Source organism: Vigna umbellata, chromosome 7, assembly GCF_029865625.1.
Source record: "Vigna umbellata cultivar VRB3 chromosome 7, Vumbellata_1.0, whole genome shotgun sequence".
NCBI lineage: Eukaryota > Viridiplantae > Streptophyta > Magnoliopsida > Fabales > Fabaceae > Vigna > Vigna umbellata.
In genome coordinates, this window is record NC_142171.1 from 26067376 (window position 1) to 26086455 (window position 19080).

The following is a 19080-nucleotide window of genomic DNA, read 5'->3' on the forward strand; positions in this document are numbered from 1 at the left end:
GTGTTAACTTTTTTTTTCTCTCTTTTATTTTTCTATACAATGCAGCCTCTTTGTCAATGTTTACAACATAAAATGATTACTTTTCAAATAAAACATTTGCAACCACTTTTCAATATGTTCCACACCACTTTTTATCAACCTAATTATTACGGCATATATACCATTCTTTAAATAAAAAAGAATGTTTTAATAATATAAAAGGACAAAAACAATATATATTATTGTGTAAATATATCTAACCAATATATGTTTTTTCGTTTGGCATCCAGTTTCAAAAGAATATTAATATAATAAAAATATTATAATAAAGTTAAATAGAAATAGAATTTGTAAAAATCAGTAGTATTTAAATAATTTTAATAAATAAAAATAAAACATAGACGAAGAGAGAAAAAAACGAGAGCTTATTAAAAAAAGGTTAATTTTTTTATGAATTGTTAATTGGCAGTTTTCATTTTTTTAATATCTATAGCGAGTTTTTTTTTATTATCAACATAAATATTATTAGGGTTAAATATGTTTTTAGTCCCTAAACTATTTGCCGTTTTTGGTTTTCGTCCCTCTTTCAAAGTAAGGTACAATTTGGTCCTCATTCTTTTCGAAACGTTCGTTTTAGTCCTCGGAATTTTGGTTTTAGTCCTCATTTGTTGCTAAATGAGGACCAAATTTTTAAACAGTGTTTAGTTTTCGAGGACTAAAACGAACGTTTCGAAAAGAATGAGGACCAAATTGTACCTTACTTTGAAAGAGGGACGAAAACCAGAAACGACCAATAGTTTAGGGACTAAAAACATATTTAACCCATATTATTATTTATCAATAGTTTGTTTCAATTTTTGTAAATGTTGACTGAAAAAGAAATTCAACAACATTAATTATGATTGTTTTACATTTAAATAATTGTATGTAGTAGTAATTGAAATATTTCATCCGAGTAATTAAGATTAATTAAGATTCAATTTCATGATAACTTGTTCATAAGTAATAATGAATAATATTGAGATGAGCAAATTCTTACGAAATATATTGTTTTCAATGTTTAAAATGGTTAAAATTATAAAATTAGCATCGAGAAATATTCTGCTGTATAAAACATAATAAATTGTTTAGTTCTTTAAAATTATAAATGTAAAATATTATACTATTTCCTTTTTCACTTGATGAAAATAATTCAAAAGCTAATTGAAAGCGTACAAGACAACTGTAAATCATTAAAAAAATACGTAAATTAAATCTTTAGATAAATAATGATAGAACGACAGTAAACAAAAAAATAAAAAATAACGGAATAAAATAAATAGTCGTTTTTTAATGATAAAGAGTTAAAGGGGTAAGATAAAAGATAATATTTCATACGAAATAATTGATTTTCTTTTCTTTTCATAGTTAACAAAATTACTACAAAAAACATGTACATAAATTTAAGCAAGAGAAATAAAAAGGAGGGATTGTTTTATAAAAAATAATAATTGATACTTTTTAAATATGTTGTGTAAGAGCTGAAGGTGAAAATTAAATGTTAAAAGATGTTATTTTAAAAGATGTTTAGAAATCACAAGAGAGAAAGCTGCAAAATTATTTAAATTTTATTAATTTAATATTCTTTTGAACAGGGGTCTTTTAACAAAAAAAAAATATACTTTGGTTAGATATATTTACACAATAATATATATATATATATATATATATATATATATATATATATATATATTGTTTTTGTCCTTTTATATTATTAAAACATTGTATTTTATTTACAGAAGGGTATATATGTAAACGTAATAGTTAGATTGATAAAAAATAGAGTGAAACATAGTGAAAAGTGGTTGCAAAGTGCTTTATTTGAAAAGTAATTATTTTATGCTATAAGCACTGACAAAGAGGTTGCATTGCCCAAAAAAGCTGAAGAGAGAAAAAAAAAGTTAACACCGTTTCTGCCTATTTAACGGAAGAAACTTGATTGAGTCAAATTTTACAACATTTGGATGAAATTGACACTTTTAAACCAAGTTTGGATGTAATTGAAATTTTTTTAAAAGGGTGAACGAACTTGACACACTACAAGCAAACTGAGGACAAAACAAACAGTTAAACCTTTAAAGAATAATGGTATATTGTTTCACAATAGCATTTTCTTCATTCTACATGTGGTTTCAATTTATCAACCACGTTGCATGCCACTTATAAGTGAATTCGTGAATCATCGCAGAAGTCCAAGACTTACAGTTAGAATAGCAAAGTGCCTGACTTCCTATAAATATCATGTTCATCACCATTGTATGAGACTTTTGTTTTATAGAGAATTCCTATTGCGAGCACTCAAAAGTTTCTCTTCTTTAAGAGTTACGATTAGAGGGTCTTCCAATCTCCTGTAGCCCCCTTCTAATGACTTAGGCCCAAACCCAAACTCCATTCAAGGGCTCATTACTCGTAGCAAGGTTGGAAAGCTCCAATAGCAACTTGAATATGCATCTAAGAAAGGAGAAATGAAGACCTTATTCACTTGGAAAAGAGACTCGCCCAGCACATAACCTCAGGCGATCAACACTCTATGTGTTGACTCACTCATTCAGTGTGTAGCTTGTGATTTCTTATTATTTAACATTGAAAATGTTCATAATATGTGGCACTTGATCCATTTATCATGTATGATCATCAGGATCTTAGCTAGGCACCGTAGAAAGGCGTCATGCTATAAATTTAGTTGTCTTCCATTATTTGTAACTTTGATGTTTATAGTAATGAACCTCAATTGAGATCACTCCAGATTTATTTCTTTCAAAGGCATGCACAGAAAGAGTGTTTTATCTCCTCTAGCCACCTTCCATAGATAGGATTCCTACTAGGCCTTTTGCTTGCACCATAAACAAAACCATTCCACCTCACCGAGAACTCTTCATCATCATTACATCAAACACCTTCCATCATGTGTTTGGTTTCCACTACTTCATCAATCTTTCAACTCTATTCTGGTTATGCAACCGTGGAAAGCTTAAATCCAGCCATGGAGGGAGCTTATCACATTCCCTAGTTAAGTCTAGCCTTTCTTGGGATTTTGCTTTCTTTTGCACCACACTAAACCATTTTTCATCTTTTTCATTCTGTTGCATCCATTTTAATGAGTATCATGGCCAATCGTGAGCCATCAGGTGGTATCAGAGCTTGGTTTCCTACGAATGCCATGATCATCATCGACATACAAGACTTTTGAATGAATAAAGAAATCCTATAAAGAGCACTCCATAGATCATCTTCTTTGATAGTCACGGCTAAAGAGTCTTTCAGTCTCCTCTAGCTCCCTTCCCTAGTTTGGTCTAGCCTTTTTTGGGTTTCCGCTTTCCATTTTTGCTTTCCTTTGCATCACATTGAACCATTTTTCATCTCCTTGATTTCGATGCATCCATATCAACAAGTATCATGACCAATTGTGAGCATATCCTCTTAAACTCTCTCTCACTCTTAAGTTCTAAAACTTTTGCTTTGGTGCCTCTAACTCTCACTTGCTAAACCTTGTATATATAGACTTCCTCCATCACCCTTAATTAAAAGTATCAAACCTTAGAAAATAAACTCCTAACCTTGGATCCCCCTTCTCCATTACTCCCTTAAAACCATGCTTTACTCTCATAAATTTCCCCTTGTCCATTTTTTGACGTAGCATTGAATTCTCTTCTTCCTATGGCCCAGGGTTTTTGAAAATTAAAAGAAGAAAACAAAGGGAGAAGAGAAAACTAACAAGAAAAAGGATGAAAGAAGAAATGAACCTCCTAAAATTTGACCCTCACTCTGCCCTAACCAGTTTATGGGCCCCGTAGCCCAACTCAAAAAAAAAATTCCAATGCAAAAAAAAAGGAACAAAATAAAATACCATAGTTTTATTGTGAGACAGGTTTGAACATAAGTAAACTAGTCAGATAGACAAACACACAAACATAATCACTAAGCCAAACTCATTTCACTAATATCATACTCATTTTATATCTATTTAAAACATCTTATTTCACTTATTTCCTTTTGACTCCACTAATTATTATTTTATTTTATTTTCCATAACACCTAGGCATATTCACGAGATCTTTACCCACCATACTAAACTCTGACTAGTCAAATAACATAACACTTTTATTAATTAAATATAAAACAAACAAGCTTCCCAAACAACTCAAACATTCAATGACGTCTACAACCAGAGTCTTAAATTGTATGCCACTTGTAAATGGATTTGTGAATCATGACATAAGTTCAGGACTTACAGTTTGCATAACAAAGAGTTTGGCTTCCTATAAATGTCATGCTCCTCACCATTGTATGAGACTTTTTTTTAATAGAGAAATCTTGTTTAGAGCACTCTAGAGTTCCTCTTCTTTGAGAGTCATGATTAGAAAGTCTTTCAGCCTCTTCTAGCCCCCTTCCTTAGTTAGGTTTAGCCTTTCTTGGGTTTCTACTTTCCACTTTTACTTTCCTTTGCACCATACCAAACCACTTTTCATCTCCTTCATTCCGTTGCATCCATTTCAACGAGTACCATGGTCAACCGTGACCCATCACAAACACTACTAATTGTCCTTTATCGATTGTCACTGTAAGCCCCTTTGTCCCAACTTGAATGGTTATTGTGATTGGAAAAGAGGTTACATTGGGAGGATGAGAGCATAATCTTATTTTCATGTTTTTGAATTCTTTCCTTATTTTTTTTCAATTTCAATTTAGTTCTCCATAATTGGTCTTTGTTTTTACCAATTAAACATGTCCATTTATTTAATTTGTTGCAATTCTTATTGTTAGTGTTAATTTATGCTTGCCCTTTTAGTGTTTTGTACTATGTTTTGTTGTTCTTACCTAATTAGGATTTTATTTTGAGATTTGCTTTTAATATGTGCAATCTTCCATCCATTATACCTTCTTTTTGCATCCATTAAATTATTTAGAAGAGTAAAATTAGGGTTTGAAACCTCAATAGCAAGCTAATTTTATTGTTTATGAACTCAACCACTGATTTTGTATTATTTTTTTTCATCATAGTTTCATTTTGACATATATTTTAATGACTATAAGCATGTTTCAATAGCTAAATTCCTATTCTAATGATTATTTCCAATTATGTCAATTTACCTTTTACACTTTGGTACCTTGTTCTTATTGCTAAGTTCAATTGTTGGTGTTGCTTCCATCATTTGGTATCAGAGCCAGGTTGAGAAAGTTTTGGGAGCTTGTTATTAAGACAAGATCGTCTAGAGAGATTAGATTGTCTACCAACTCGAGTTTTAAAGTTTAATATACAACACACTTAACGAAATATCATTTACTAAAGTAAAGTGTCCAAGCGAAGTGCATATTAGAAAACCTTTGTTAAATGCAAGCAACATAAACAATGACGTGTCAGATATAAAAGGTTAAACAATATTTGACAAAAATGTGTCTAGAAAAAATAAAAGTAAATGATATATAATTTATTAATTGTGATACTACTTTTAAAAGCACAAACTCGCTACAAAAAATAAGGGATTTACCCACGACCATAAGCCCTCGGTAATAACAAAAAGTCGTCGGTAAAATGTGTTTACTGACGGCCTAGCGACAACCAAAAAGCCGTTGATAATATGCATGTCAGAAACATTACCAACGACTTTTGGGCCTTCGGTATTACCGACGAGCAAAAACCTTCGGTAATACCAAAGGCTAGAAAGTCGTCGGTATTACCGAGAGGCAAAGACCCTTAGTAATTGAAGACGAAACTCGCTATTTTTGCGACGACTTTAGGTCGTCGGTAACATGCACTATTTTTTTCAGTGCAATTTCTTTCTGCATTATATCCGGACCTGCAAATAACCAATCAATAATCAATAAACATCAATTCAACCAACCAATTCATCCAGGCAATTCAAATGCAATCATTCAACATTCATATTCATTAAGAATACTTCAATCATTCTAAGTTTCAAAAGTTCCTAAATGCAAAACAAAGTTTTTAAGTAAAAAACCTAACTTCTGATGTTTTCAAAAGTTCCTAAATGTCTAATATTCATCATAATCATCATGATCTTCTTCTTGCACAGGTGTGGTCTAGGAAGGCTGCTGAGGTGGGCATGGCTGCTGGGATGATGATGGGGCGGACTGTCCTTGCTGAGGTATCAATGTCCTGACCATATTTTCAAGATTGTCAAATCTGGCTAGAAGTGAATCATAATCCTCTTTACTAACGACATTGTTGTGGTCAGATGTGTCGGAGGTAGATGGTTTATGTCTGAATATGCCTCCTCTTCCAGCACTATAATGGGAGGCAAGTTGTCTTACCCCATACAGTCGTTCTTTCTTCTTCCCCCCAACGACCTCAACCCAACATTAGGTCGTGATCATTTCATCGTCAACATCTACTCTAGAGTTAGCATCAAGAGCAGATCCCCCCTTTGATCTCGCCTGTATCAATCTCGCAGAAAAATCTTCCTGTTAAATAAGATAGAAAACGTTAATAACATGAATTTGAAAGTGTGAAACAGAAAAAAATAATACAAAATTGAATGTTGTTAAAAATTTTACTTACAATGGTCTTGCGAGACCTCTCATCAACATATTCGCCAGTCCCCTTTGCGAATATGAGTTTGTGTAAACACCTCATCAACATGAAAAGGTAAGAACACAACACAGTAGCTAGATCATCTACAGAATAAAAATTAAAATATATTATTCAAGGAGTTTTTTTGCATCTATGGATAAGAGTTATCCTAAATGACTTGGAACTTGGAAGTCAAGTAAGTATGTCTCATTAAGCTCCATTATAACCAGAAGTTGACGATTAATAAAACTCAGTCCTACAAGCATGATAGGAGTATAGGACAAAGCATGATGAAATAAATAATCATTTTACACGTCATCATGGAAAAGCTATAAGAAAACTTAGTGTGTTTCATACAGAGAGCAAATAACTCATGTCTAACACAGGGGATGAAAGGCTTCAGTTTCAATGATCCAATTACCAAGCTAAGAATGGGAAGACTTATATTAATAAAACTAGGGGAGAGGAGGTGAAGCTGAAAATGTGGATATTGTAAATTAGATGTAAATCATTTTAGTGTATCAGGTTTGAAATCCCTTGAATCAAAGGAGTCTGTAAAGGAGTCTGTCCAGGAAGCTAGACCTGATTATCAGGATATAATTTTTGATTATTTGGGTGATTTATGTCCATACATATAGCCTTGCACTATGATAGAAATACCTGTGATATTATTTTGAAATATCAATGACATCATTCTATTCTCTTTTCAAATTGCAATTTTCCCGTTATTGAAAGTCAATACTAACATTATACACAGAGCAATAAAAGCTCTTAGCACTATAGTAAACAATGAATAATGGAATATACTATTTCAAAGATGACACAATTCATAAAAACAATGTGTGAAGAGAACCACAAATTGTATGCAGGAAACTAAGCTCATAATGAAAATATTAGTACTAACCAACACCTATAATAGTTAGTTACTCACACTAGTGGTGCCTAAAGAAGGAAGCAGTTGAATTTAATCGCAGTTTCCAGTTAAGCATCCAAGAATCTATTCATTCAAATATTCTTAACGACTAATATCCAAAGAATGTTGGCACCTTCAGAAACTCTAAGGCCACACAAAAAGAACACAATTTCTACCATACACACAATGACAGAGACAAAACAACATGAAAATGAAAAAAAAAGAAAGCAAGCATCATTCAAGTACAATTTCTTCTCAACAAAAATTCAATTTTGAAAAAAAACTTACCTCGAAAGAAAAATGAACGAAGATGCCAGCCTCTGCAGACCACGACCACGAACTTAACAAGCCCACATCACCCCAATGCTGCCGTCAAGCCAACCTCGATGACCCACCACCACTACTGCAAAACGCCGTCTAGCACGACCCACCACCCTGCCGGAAACACCACGCCACCAATGACCACAACTCCGTGGGAGAACGACTTAGAGTGACCAAAAATGGACTAGGGCCCTGGTATCATTGGAGGAATTTCTGAAATTTGGCAGAGGAGAGGGGGAATTTCTAAACTTTGGGCAGAGGAGAGGAAGATTAGGGCTTTGGTATCGTTGGAGGAGCAAATGGGAAGGGTTGGAGGGAAGGGTTTTGGGCGATGAAGAATAGGACGAAAACTAGGGCTGGTGGGAAAATGAATTGCAGAGAGGGAACAACTTAAAATTCTTCGAAGATATTATCGAAGGCCTATAAGCCGTCGGTAATTGAAATCACCACTACATTACCGAGGGCTCCTAGGCCATGGGTAAAAAGCAACCGGAAAAACGCGCATTTCCTGTAGTGTCATACTACGAATCATGTATAAACATTCTCTTAATGTAAGAACATTCAATGCATAAATGTACTGTACTTTTGTCTACTTTGCTTTTGTTCTTTTTATCTGTACAAATAATGTCGACACAAAACTTTACTCAAAACTTTATTATCATTTAAGAAAACATTGTTTTTGTTAGTTCATGAAATATAGGTGGTTTGCATGTGGAATTTAGGTTAATTTTTAATATGTTATTTTTTTAAATCATAATCTTATTATTAATAGTTTTTTCTTTAATATAATGAAAAAAAAATAGTATATTTTAAATGGAAACTAATTTAATGGAAGTATTAATAACACACTATTTAAAACTTATTCTTTCTCGTTAGTTTAAAATTATTGGATATATAAAAAAAATGGCAGAACTTATGCTTTGGATAGCTTTCTCTCTATTGATTTTATAGTTTTCAATAAATTTCATGCCAAGAGTTTGTTTTCTTTATTTGAAATATGAAAACTATAAAACTGGAAAAGAAAATCACAAGAGGTGAGACTTTTTTTTTAAAATAATTTTACAATATATAGTTAAAAATAACTACACAGGCACTCAACTAAAAACTAACTAATTAATTTTCACCTTTTTTTTACAATTTTTATTTTTAATAATTTTTTATTTTTAATAAAAATATGGAGACCTTTATGGAAAAAATGTGTTTTTCCACTATCCATAATACAACTTAACACTTTATGTTTCCTACTTTTTTTCCCATTATATTTTCCCCCAATTTTACTCATATTTTTTACGCTTATAATTAGCAAAAAGAAATTCCAATAATGTAAAGTGATAAATTCTTTACGTTGATGTAATTAATTGTCTAAAATTTTCAAATTATAACTTTTTATATCGAATTTGGAATTTATATTCGATATTTCTTTAATATAAGTTACCAATTTTCATTATAAATGGTCTTATATAACCATTCAAATTATTTAATATAAAGGTAAAATATAATTTATAATATATAATTTATAAAATTGAAGACATTTATTCATTGTAATTTTTTAGTCTTAGTATATTTTATTCATTAATAATACTTATTTGATATTTCATATAATTATAATTTCGAAGAATCTCATTTATTTATTTGAAAGGCAAAAATAACATTTGAATTTTTGGTGGTTGGGGCAAGCCGAACTGGACTGGGCTTAAAATATGGGTCGAATTCGCATAGGCCCATTACGGCATCCCTAAAAGGTGTTGTTACTCTTCTCAAACCCTAGTTTTGCAGAATCGCCACACACCTCAACTCTGCAACTCCTTCACTCTTCTCTTTTCACAGCTTCTGAAAATGGTACTTTCTTCCTCTTTCTGGTATTTGGTATTGCGTTTCTGAAACCTTAAGCTTTGTTCCAATCCCAGATTTTAACGTGATTATCGTTTTTGTGCATGGAAACAGACCAAGCGAACCAAGAAGGCCGGTATTGTTGGAAAATACGGTACGTGTTCGGTTTCGATTCTTGCTGAAGGTTTTCTGTGTTTGATCTAGGGTTTAAGGTTTATTTTGATTGTAACGATGAAGTTACCATAAAGTGAATTTTGAATGATAGTGAGTTTAGAGTAAAAAAAATGTTTTTTTTTTCTTTTCTTTTAATCCCGTTTTAGTTGTTGGAGACAAGTTCACTATAGGATAATTATGTATATATTAAAGTGAGGTGATGATTTATGGTTGTGTTGTCAAATTTCAGGCACCCGATATGGTGCTAGTTTAAGGAAGCAAATTAAGAAGATGGAAGTTAGTCAGCACAGTAAATTTTTCTGTGAGTTCTGTGGAAAGGTTAGTTCTTTAATCATCATTTTGATTATGTATTTTGTGTTTTCCATTGATTGAGGGTGGTGAATGATATATATTTTTTGTTCGAACTAACCCAAAATTTTGACATTTCCATTACTTGGTATTTGATTCCAAACATGACCAAGACAGTACAACGTACTTGATATGCCCCGTTGAACATGTTAGATTGTAACGCTATGTATAGTTAGATTGTCGAATTGACGAAGCATAACATTCTAGTAGTAGTATATTTTGCAATGTATAATGCCATTTTATTTTATATACATAATATTCATTAAGTTTACTTGTTTTGTCATTAATAGAGTATACTTAACTGTTTGAAAACATTATACATCTTAAATGAGTACAAAAGTTGGAACTTGATTGTGATGTTTTTCGTACAACCCAAGCCCATCTCCCTAATTTTTGGGAGCTAAACCTGTTTGAATTAAACAATTTTTTATTCCGGTTTAGTGTAATTTATCATTATTAAGTATTGGTCCGGTGCCATTGAGAAGATTTTGGTAACTCCCAGTTGCAATTTGTGAAGAGAGTCCTGCAACGGTTGTGCTTTGCGCTGCAATCCATGTGTTTATATAGCAGAATTTCGCCTTCTCCCATATGCCATATATAAGACTCTGGACATAATAAGCCATATTCTTTGACTGTGGCCTAAGATCAGTATTTGATGGTGTGTTTGTTTTTCAGTACGCTGTTAAGAGGAAGGCTGTTGGCATTTGGGGATGCAAAGACTGTGGAAAAGTGAAGGCTGGAGGTGCTTACACATTGAAGTAAGAATCTTCCTATACTGTCTTCTACTTGTAATTATTTCTTGTTGTATGGTAGTTAAAGATATGTTTTGCTTGTCCGTATTCTTCTTGACAGTACTGCCAGTGCCGTGACTGTCCGAAGCACCATTCGAAGGTTGAGGGAGCAGACCGAGAGTTAAATGCAGTTTACACCTTTCATTTTGTTTTCAATGCATAAATTTTGCTGCTTATTTTAAGTCGTCGTACTTTGTTTGAGTAGTTGATCTAGAGTACAATTTTGAGTGTCTTTGTTCAGGATATATCAGTAACTATGCACTTTATCATTCAAAAATGCTCTTTAGTTTTTTGTCATTGGATGGTAAAATTATGGGATTTTAGTCCTTGGATCTATTTATGTTTGGTTTTTTTGGTCTAACTCTAAAATTAAAGAAATCATCACATTTTTTTATACGTCTAATTCTTGTAGTTTACGAACCCCTTTTAAATATTATTGGTTGTATGACCGAAACTAACTGGGCATTATTCTTCTAAAGGAAAATAACATTTTGCATCTTAATAGTTATGTTTTGTCCATGTAGCTCATGCGAATTACATCTTAATAGTTATGTTTTTGGTTCATTTTTCATTGTTGGTTTCACGTTGCGCTTAATTATTATTGTTTATGTAAGAAGGTAGGATTTTATTACTTCATTTTGGTAATTAAGTGTAAGTAATCAAACATTTAGAAGCCATTTCCAACATGAATTATGTTGATATGTTTGTAGAGGAATGTTATAGTACTCCATAGAAATACAATGGTTTCGTAGTACACTGATTATGAGTCAACGGCTGAAGGAGTTTTAGCACATTGAAGAAAAAGATAAAGCTTATCAATTTCTTTACCAAAGCTCATCAGTTTTTTAAATAAGAACCATGTAATTTCTCATTTAAAAATCTCCAATTTGAAGAGTGGCGTTTGCAAGACAAAAACGAGTAAAAAGTGTTATTTCAAACTTAAATTTAAGAATGGTTTCAATGGGATAAATGCCAATGTAAAATGGTTAAAGTAATTCATGATTTATATTTTATGCTTGTGCTTGACTTTTAGGGTTTTAATATAAATAGTATATTTAGTTATCTTAATATAAACTACCCCAAATATCTTCCTTTACAAACGTTCTTACGTTTAACAAGTACCTACACAAATTTCGTAGCATTGTTACAACAGCCACAACTAACAATTTTTTTTTTAAAAAATCGATGATTAAAATGTATCGTAGATACTAACTTAGAGGAATAAAACTCAGATACATAGAATAACCATATGTAAAAGACGATGTGTATGTACATTAAAATCTGAAAGTATTAATTAACTTTAACAATAAATACTACATAACAATTCATGATTAAAAAAAGAAACCCAAACATACAATATCAAATACATAATTAAACCTATAAAATTATGTAAATTTGCCTGTGAGTGAGCTAGACAGTGACCTCAATGATTTGATTTGCACAACACGAAGTTATACCATGAAATGTGATGAATCCCAATCAATCAGGTCATCATATAACCACAATGCTAATTGTTCAAGCACAACATTTAATTTAAATTAATGAGATAGCACAAAGTTCATTTAATATTATTTTCTAATGAAATTGATCTTTTTATTGTCATAACCATGAAGCTAAAGAATAAAATAATTAGTTTCATTGCACTTCATCCCAGTTAATTTTCTCTCAATCTTTATACATGTACACGAAGCTTTGGTAGTTAACAATCCATCACTTCATGTCCTAAAAAGTCTTTGATATTTGAGTAATAAAAAAAGAAAGAATTGGGGGAGAGATAAATACTATAAGAGATAATGAGTAAAAAATAAATAGATTTTTAAATTATTTGAATAATAAAAGTGAAAAAAAAAGAAAAAGAAAAAGAAAACGAATGTGTATTTCAAAGACAAAAAGGATAATTTTTTAACATTAAGTCTATGTCAATATTCTTTTTCCATTCTTTCCCCTTTCTCAAGCAAAACAATTTTAGTGTTCAATTATTTCTCAGCTAGTCCTCTCAATCCAAAATCACACTTCAAACAAACAATGTAAAGAAAGAAACTGAGAAAGAATATAACAGACAGGCTATATTGATTCAAGATCATAGGTACAAATAACATACCACTTTAAAGTTAAAAAACTTGTCTTACTGACGTTCATAATTTAGACTCAATTTTATTCAAAATAGCTTTTACAAAATTCAAACAAATGTAGACAAAAGTGATGTAATTGTGAAATTAAGATGATGCTAAAAGACTTAAAAATATATGGCAACATACGTGGATGGAGAGGTGATGGTACGAAGGGAATGATGAGATTATTAGACTTAGAGGCAAAAATGAAAAAACGCCAAACCAAATATCTCTGATGTTTAAAAGTAGTGCTGCCACGTGACAAGAAAGAGAACTTGAAATGTCGAGAGTTTTAAAGAGAGAGGGCACAGAGAAGCGCTCTGCTAGGGTTCCACCTTCTTCCACCAGAGACGGCCAGAGCCACCGTACACTGGAGCAAAACAAAGAACAAGACAGAGAGCAAATGAAAGCACTCAAGGTACTGAATATCTTCTCAAAATTTCATTACTTTCAAAGTATGACATTACAGAGTTTTTATATGCATGAAACGAACTGAAATGTACTGATACAAAGTTTTTGCTTTTTCTAACACTCCTCCTAAATAAAAACTTTAAAAACATGATTTTCGAAGAAAACCCTTTTTTTCACCGATTGAATCCATGAAAACTCCATCTCCTCCGATTCTACGCCTTTTCCGCCTATTAATAATCAGTAAAAAGTTTCCTTTGAGCTTTAAACTGTTTTTTTACCGATTGAAATCGTGAAAACATCTTCCTCTGAGTAGATCTCCTCTCTGCGACGAAAAACCCTAGGTTTTCGTAACCCCTTTCTGTTAATCTTCACCGATCTCCACCTCTTTTTACTCCGATATGCTTTCTAAGAACTAGAAAGCATTCACCTTTAAGCGCCTTAGTGAATATATCTGCAATCTGGTCTTCATGTCTGCAGTGTACTACTTCGAGCTTCTCTTTGCTGACTTGTTCCCTGATGTAGTGGAACCGAGTCTCAATGTGTTTACTCCTCCCATGCGATGCAGGATGCTTGGCCAGGTCTATGGCTGACTTGTTGTCCATAAGTAGTCTGACCTTCCTAGGGATTGTAATTTTACCCGTGGGCACAGGTATCCGCGGGTAAAATCCGCGACGGGTAGTAACTATCCGCGAATATTTACTACCCGCGGGTAACGGGTAGCGGGTATTTTAATACCTGCTTCTAAACGGGTCGGGTACGGGTAGTATACTACCCGCCCTACGGGTACCCGCTACCCGCAAAAAATTAAATTTTTTTTATATATTTTTAAATTAAATTAAATTAATTAAAAATAAAATAAAATAAAATTATATTTTATTAGGTTAAATTTAATTAAAATTAAATTTTAATTTATATTTAATTTATATTATATTACATTATATATATATATATATATATATATTTTTTTTTTTATTACATTATATATATATATATTATATGTAATTTTATTTAAATTTTATTTTAAATATGTATTAAATTTTTCTTTTTTATTTTTTGCGAGTATCCGCGGGTTTTAAAATACCTGCAAGTATTTTTTAAACGGGTTGTGGGTCGGGTAGCTGGTACAATTTTATCCGGCGGGTCGGGTTGCGGATAGGCACTACCCGTGTCCGACCGGACCCGTTGCCATCCCTAGACCTTTCCCTCTAATTCCATCTTCAATTCTTTCATCAATGAACACAGCCAAGCTGCCTGACACGTGGCTTCACAGGCAGCAATGTATTCTGCCTCACAGGATGAAAGAGCCATTACTGGTTCTTTTGTAGAGCTCCATGAAATTGGTGCTCCACTAAAAAAGAACACGTACCCAGTAGTACTCTTCCTATCACCCTTATCCCCACACCAATTTGAGTCTGAGTAGGCATTAATTCGTACCTCTCCTCCTGGTTCCCCTCTCGGCAACAATATTCCAAAGGTGTATGTACCTTTTAAGTACCTCAGGATTCGTTTAACAACATTCAAGTGAGAAATTCTTAGATTCTGCATAAACCTGCTAATCAAACCTACACTGTAGCTGATGTCTGGCCTAGTATTACATAGATACCTTAGGCTCCCAACCATCTTTCTGTATTCAGTAGGATCAACAACTTCTTCTTCATGGTCTTTTTCCAGCTTCAAACTCACCTTTGCTGGAGTGTTTGCAGAGTTGCAATGAAGCATGTCAAACTTAGTTAACATGTCCAATGCATATCTGGACTGATGCATCAAAATTCCACCATCAGTTTTGGTAAATTCAATCCCAAGGAAGTAGCTTAACCGCCCCAAATCACTCATTTCAAATTCCTGTAACATTTGAACTTTGAAATCAGTGATTTTCTCCTCACTGCTCCCTGTGATTAACAGATCATCCACATACAAACACAATATCAACTTCTCTTCTCTCCTATTATCCTGACAACACTGAACATACACTCCATGTTCAAAAGCACACTTCTCAAACCCAATGCTGCTCATAAACCCATCTATTCTCCGATTCCAGGCCCTTGGAGCCTGCTTGAGCCTGTATAGAGCCTTCTTCAATCTGTACACCTTATCTGGATGTCTCTTGTCTTCAAATCCCTGAGACTGAAGAACATAAACTTCTTTCTCCAGGTTACCATTCAAGAATGCAGACTTTACATCTAATTGATGCAAAGTCCAGTTGAACTGTGTTGCCAAGGAGACCACCAATCTAATTCTCTCTATTATGGCCACAGGTGCAAACACCTCTCCATAGTCTATCCCAGTCTGCTGTAAAAACCCTTTGGCCACCAATCTGGCCTTGTACCTAATCACCACACCTTGTGGATTTATCTTGGACTTATAAATCCATTTCAGTGTTATTGGCTCCTTGTTGGGAGGCAACTTTGTCAATTCCAAGTTCTGATTCTTCACTATTGAATCTAGTTCTTCCTGCATAGCCTTGTACCACCTTTCGTCCCTCACTGCTTGATCAAACTCCACAGGTTCAGCTTCTGCTATTAAAGCATAGCGAACAAAGTTACCTTCTGATGAAATGGTTGCATCATAGGCTAGATCATAATCTCTCAGGTGTGTTGGCAGCTGACTGATTCTAGATGATCTTCTAACACTCTCCTCCCTCCTGCATGCCTCTGACTCCACTGTTGCAAGTTCATCCTCCAACACAATGGTTGGTCATTCTTTCCAATTTGATTCCCACTGCCATATCCCAGCTTCATCAACTACAACATCTCTGCTGATAGAAGCTGCTCCTGTTGTAGGATCATACAACTTATATCCACCCGTAGCATTATAGCCACCAGAATCAATGAAACCCCTTTATCATCCAACTTCTTCCTCAACTGATCAGGTACGTTTCTGTAGCATAGAGAACCAAAAATCTTCAGATGTTTGACATCTGGTTTCACTCCTGTCCAGGCCTCCTCGGGTGTAATACTATTCAGTCTCTTTGTTGGAGACAAATTCAAAATGTAGGTGGCTGTCAACACAGCCTCACCCCATAGAAAATTAGGCAGCCCTTTACTCTTCAGCATACACCTAACCATATTCAATAGGTTCTGTTCTTCCTCTCTACTGCCCCATTGTGTTGTGGTGTGTAGGAAGGGGTAACTTCATGAACTATTCCCTCTCTTTCACAATAGTTTTGAAATCAGTGGTACTCTCCTCCTCCATCTGTTCTCAAGACTTTCAGTTTCTTCTCACTTTATCTTTGAACAACATTTTTAAACTTCTGAAACATTTGTAACACCTCCCCCTTTCTTCTCAACAAGTAGACCCAACATTTCCTGGTCCAATAATCAATGAACAATAAGAAATACCTGCTGCCCCCAGGTGTTTCTACTTGTATAGGGTCACACACATCTGAATAGACCACCCCAAGCTTCTCTGCAGATTTCTGGGGTAAGAATTTTTGAAATCTGCCTCTGGTCTGCTTGCATTGGACACACTCCTTGCACATTGTTTTTGGGATGTCCACCTCTGGTAAGCCAATCACCATCCTCTTTTGACTTAACTGGGATAGATCTTTAAAGTTTAGGTGTTCAAATCTGAGATGCCACAGCCATTCCTCCTTGTTCTCTGTTGCAGTAAAACACTTATGATTTACTGCCTCCATCACCACCTTAAATGTTCTGTTCTGTGACAGCTAAGCCTGCACAACAATCTTCCTATTCTGGTTGAAAACACTAAGACAATTGTTCTCCATTTTCATCATGTAATCCTTATGCAAAAGTTGCCCCAAGCTTAGCAAGTTGGTCTTCAAGCCAGGTACATACAGTACCTCTTCAATTATCACTTCTCTTCCATCTTCACCTCTCAAAACCTCCCTGCCAGAACCCTATGCAGCCAAGCTGCTGTTGTCTGCAAATCTAATTTTACCATGTCCAACCCCATGCATTCTCACAAACCAATCATTTCTCCCGGTCATGTGAGTGAAACATCCAGAGTCTAAATACCACACGGTATTTTCTGGTTGATTTTCATCAGTATTGGCCATCAAGATTACTGCTTCAGAGTCTGAATCTTCCTCATGGGCCAGATTAGCCCTCTTCTTGGGTTTATTTTTCGCCCCCTCTCCCTTCCAGCACTCCTTAGCATAGTGGTCATATTTCTAGCAGTTGTAACATTTGACTTTCTTTTCGTCAAAATTCCATTCTCCATCTGCATTCTTCTGATTTTTCACCTTTCCTGACTGATTGTACTCTTCCCCTTGCTGGTCCTGTGAGTCTTTCCCTTTCTTGCCTCCTTTTCCTCCTTTCTTGAACCCTTTCGTGCCTTTTAACTGTGATCTGGCCTGTAGGGCTTGCTCTTGACACTGCTTGCGCTCATTGATGCGATACTCATGAGCCTTTAATGAGTGCAACAACTCCTCAATCTCCATGGTCTCCATATTTCGAGCCTCCTCAATAGCCACCACAACATGGTCAAATTTGGATGTTAGAGTTCTCAGGATTTTGTCAACAATATACTCATCAGAAATCCCATCTTTACACGCCCTCATTTTATTCACCAATTCTTGTACCTTGTCAAAATATTCTGCCACGATTTCACTCTCATCCATGACTAGAATCTCAAACTGTCTTCTTAGTGCCTGCAATTTCACCTTCTTGTTCTTGTCTCCATCACCATAGGTCTTCACTAGGATGTCCCATACCTCCTTAGCAGTAACAGCCTTGGAGATCTTGTTAAAGATCTTTGGGCTGACACACTGGTAGAGCAAGAATCTTGCCTCTAGTCATCAAACTGCTTTCCATCAAATACTGGTAATGGTCCCTGTAATCCTCCAATTCCCGACATCCTTTCTTGCTAGATTCTTGTAGTTTCTTTGATTTTCACACACCCAAAGAAACCTTCTTTCGCCTCTTCTGGATACACACAATTTCAGTCACAGATCACACACCCACTTCACACACCCACTTCACACACACCAGGAAATACAGCCTATGCTCTTGATACCATATTAGACTTAGGGGCAAAAATGAGAAAACGCCAAACCAAATATCTCTGATGTTTAAAAGTAGTGCTGCCACGTGACAAGAGAGAGAACTTGAAATGTCGAAAATTTTAGAGAGAGAGAGAGAGAGCAGAGAGAAGCGCTCTGCTACGGTTCCACCTTCTTCCACCAGAGACGGCCAGAGCCACCACACATCGGAGCAAACAAAGAACAAGACAGAGAGCAAATGAAGACACTTAAGGTACTGAATGTCTTCAAAATTTCATTACTTTCAAAGTATGACATTACAGAGTTTTTATATGCATGAAACAAATTGAAATGTAACTGATACAACTTTGTTTTTGTTTTTTCTAACAGAGATGGCGTGAGGGTGACAAGAGAAGAGATGATGATGATGTATATGTCCCAGACACATTGCCCCCTGTTCAATTATCACCAACAGCAATGAAGATTGATAAACACGTCTATCTGATACCTTAAAAGAGGGGAAAATGTAATAAATATAAAGTATTTGAAATGACACTGTTCTTACATCACTTAGAACTATAATATGATATCAATTACTCATACAAGATCTAAGCAAAAAATAGTTTTATTCTTGACCCAAAAATATTACCATACTCATACGAATGAAGGAGAAAGAGTGCAAAGCAGAGTAG

General features: G+C 34.2%; 2 protein-coding genes across 2 annotated transcripts; one reads left to right on the forward strand and one right to left on the reverse strand.

Annotated features, from left to right (window-relative positions):
* Positions 1-9516: 9516 nt before the first annotated feature.
* LOC124821811 (large ribosomal subunit protein eL43) lies at positions 9517-11263 on the forward strand. Its single transcript, XM_047293756.2, has 5 exons — positions 9517-9623; positions 9729-9768; positions 10018-10106; positions 10812-10894; positions 10989-11263. Exons 1-5 carry the CDS (start codon positions 9621-9623, stop codon positions 11050-11052), a joined length of 279 nt encoding a protein of 92 aa, XP_047149712.1. The 5' UTR covers positions 9517-9620; the 3' UTR covers positions 11053-11263.
* Positions 11264-17578: 6315 nt separating this feature from the next.
* LOC148195584 (uncharacterized) lies at positions 17579-18264 on the reverse strand. The gene is made up of 2 exons (XM_088095251.1): positions 18229-18264; positions 17579-18175 (listed from the first exon to the last, which is right to left on the reverse strand). Exons 1-2 carry the CDS (start codon positions 18262-18264, stop codon positions 17579-17581), a joined length of 633 nt encoding a protein of 210 aa, XP_087951377.1.
* Positions 18265-19080: the final 816 nt, after the last annotated feature.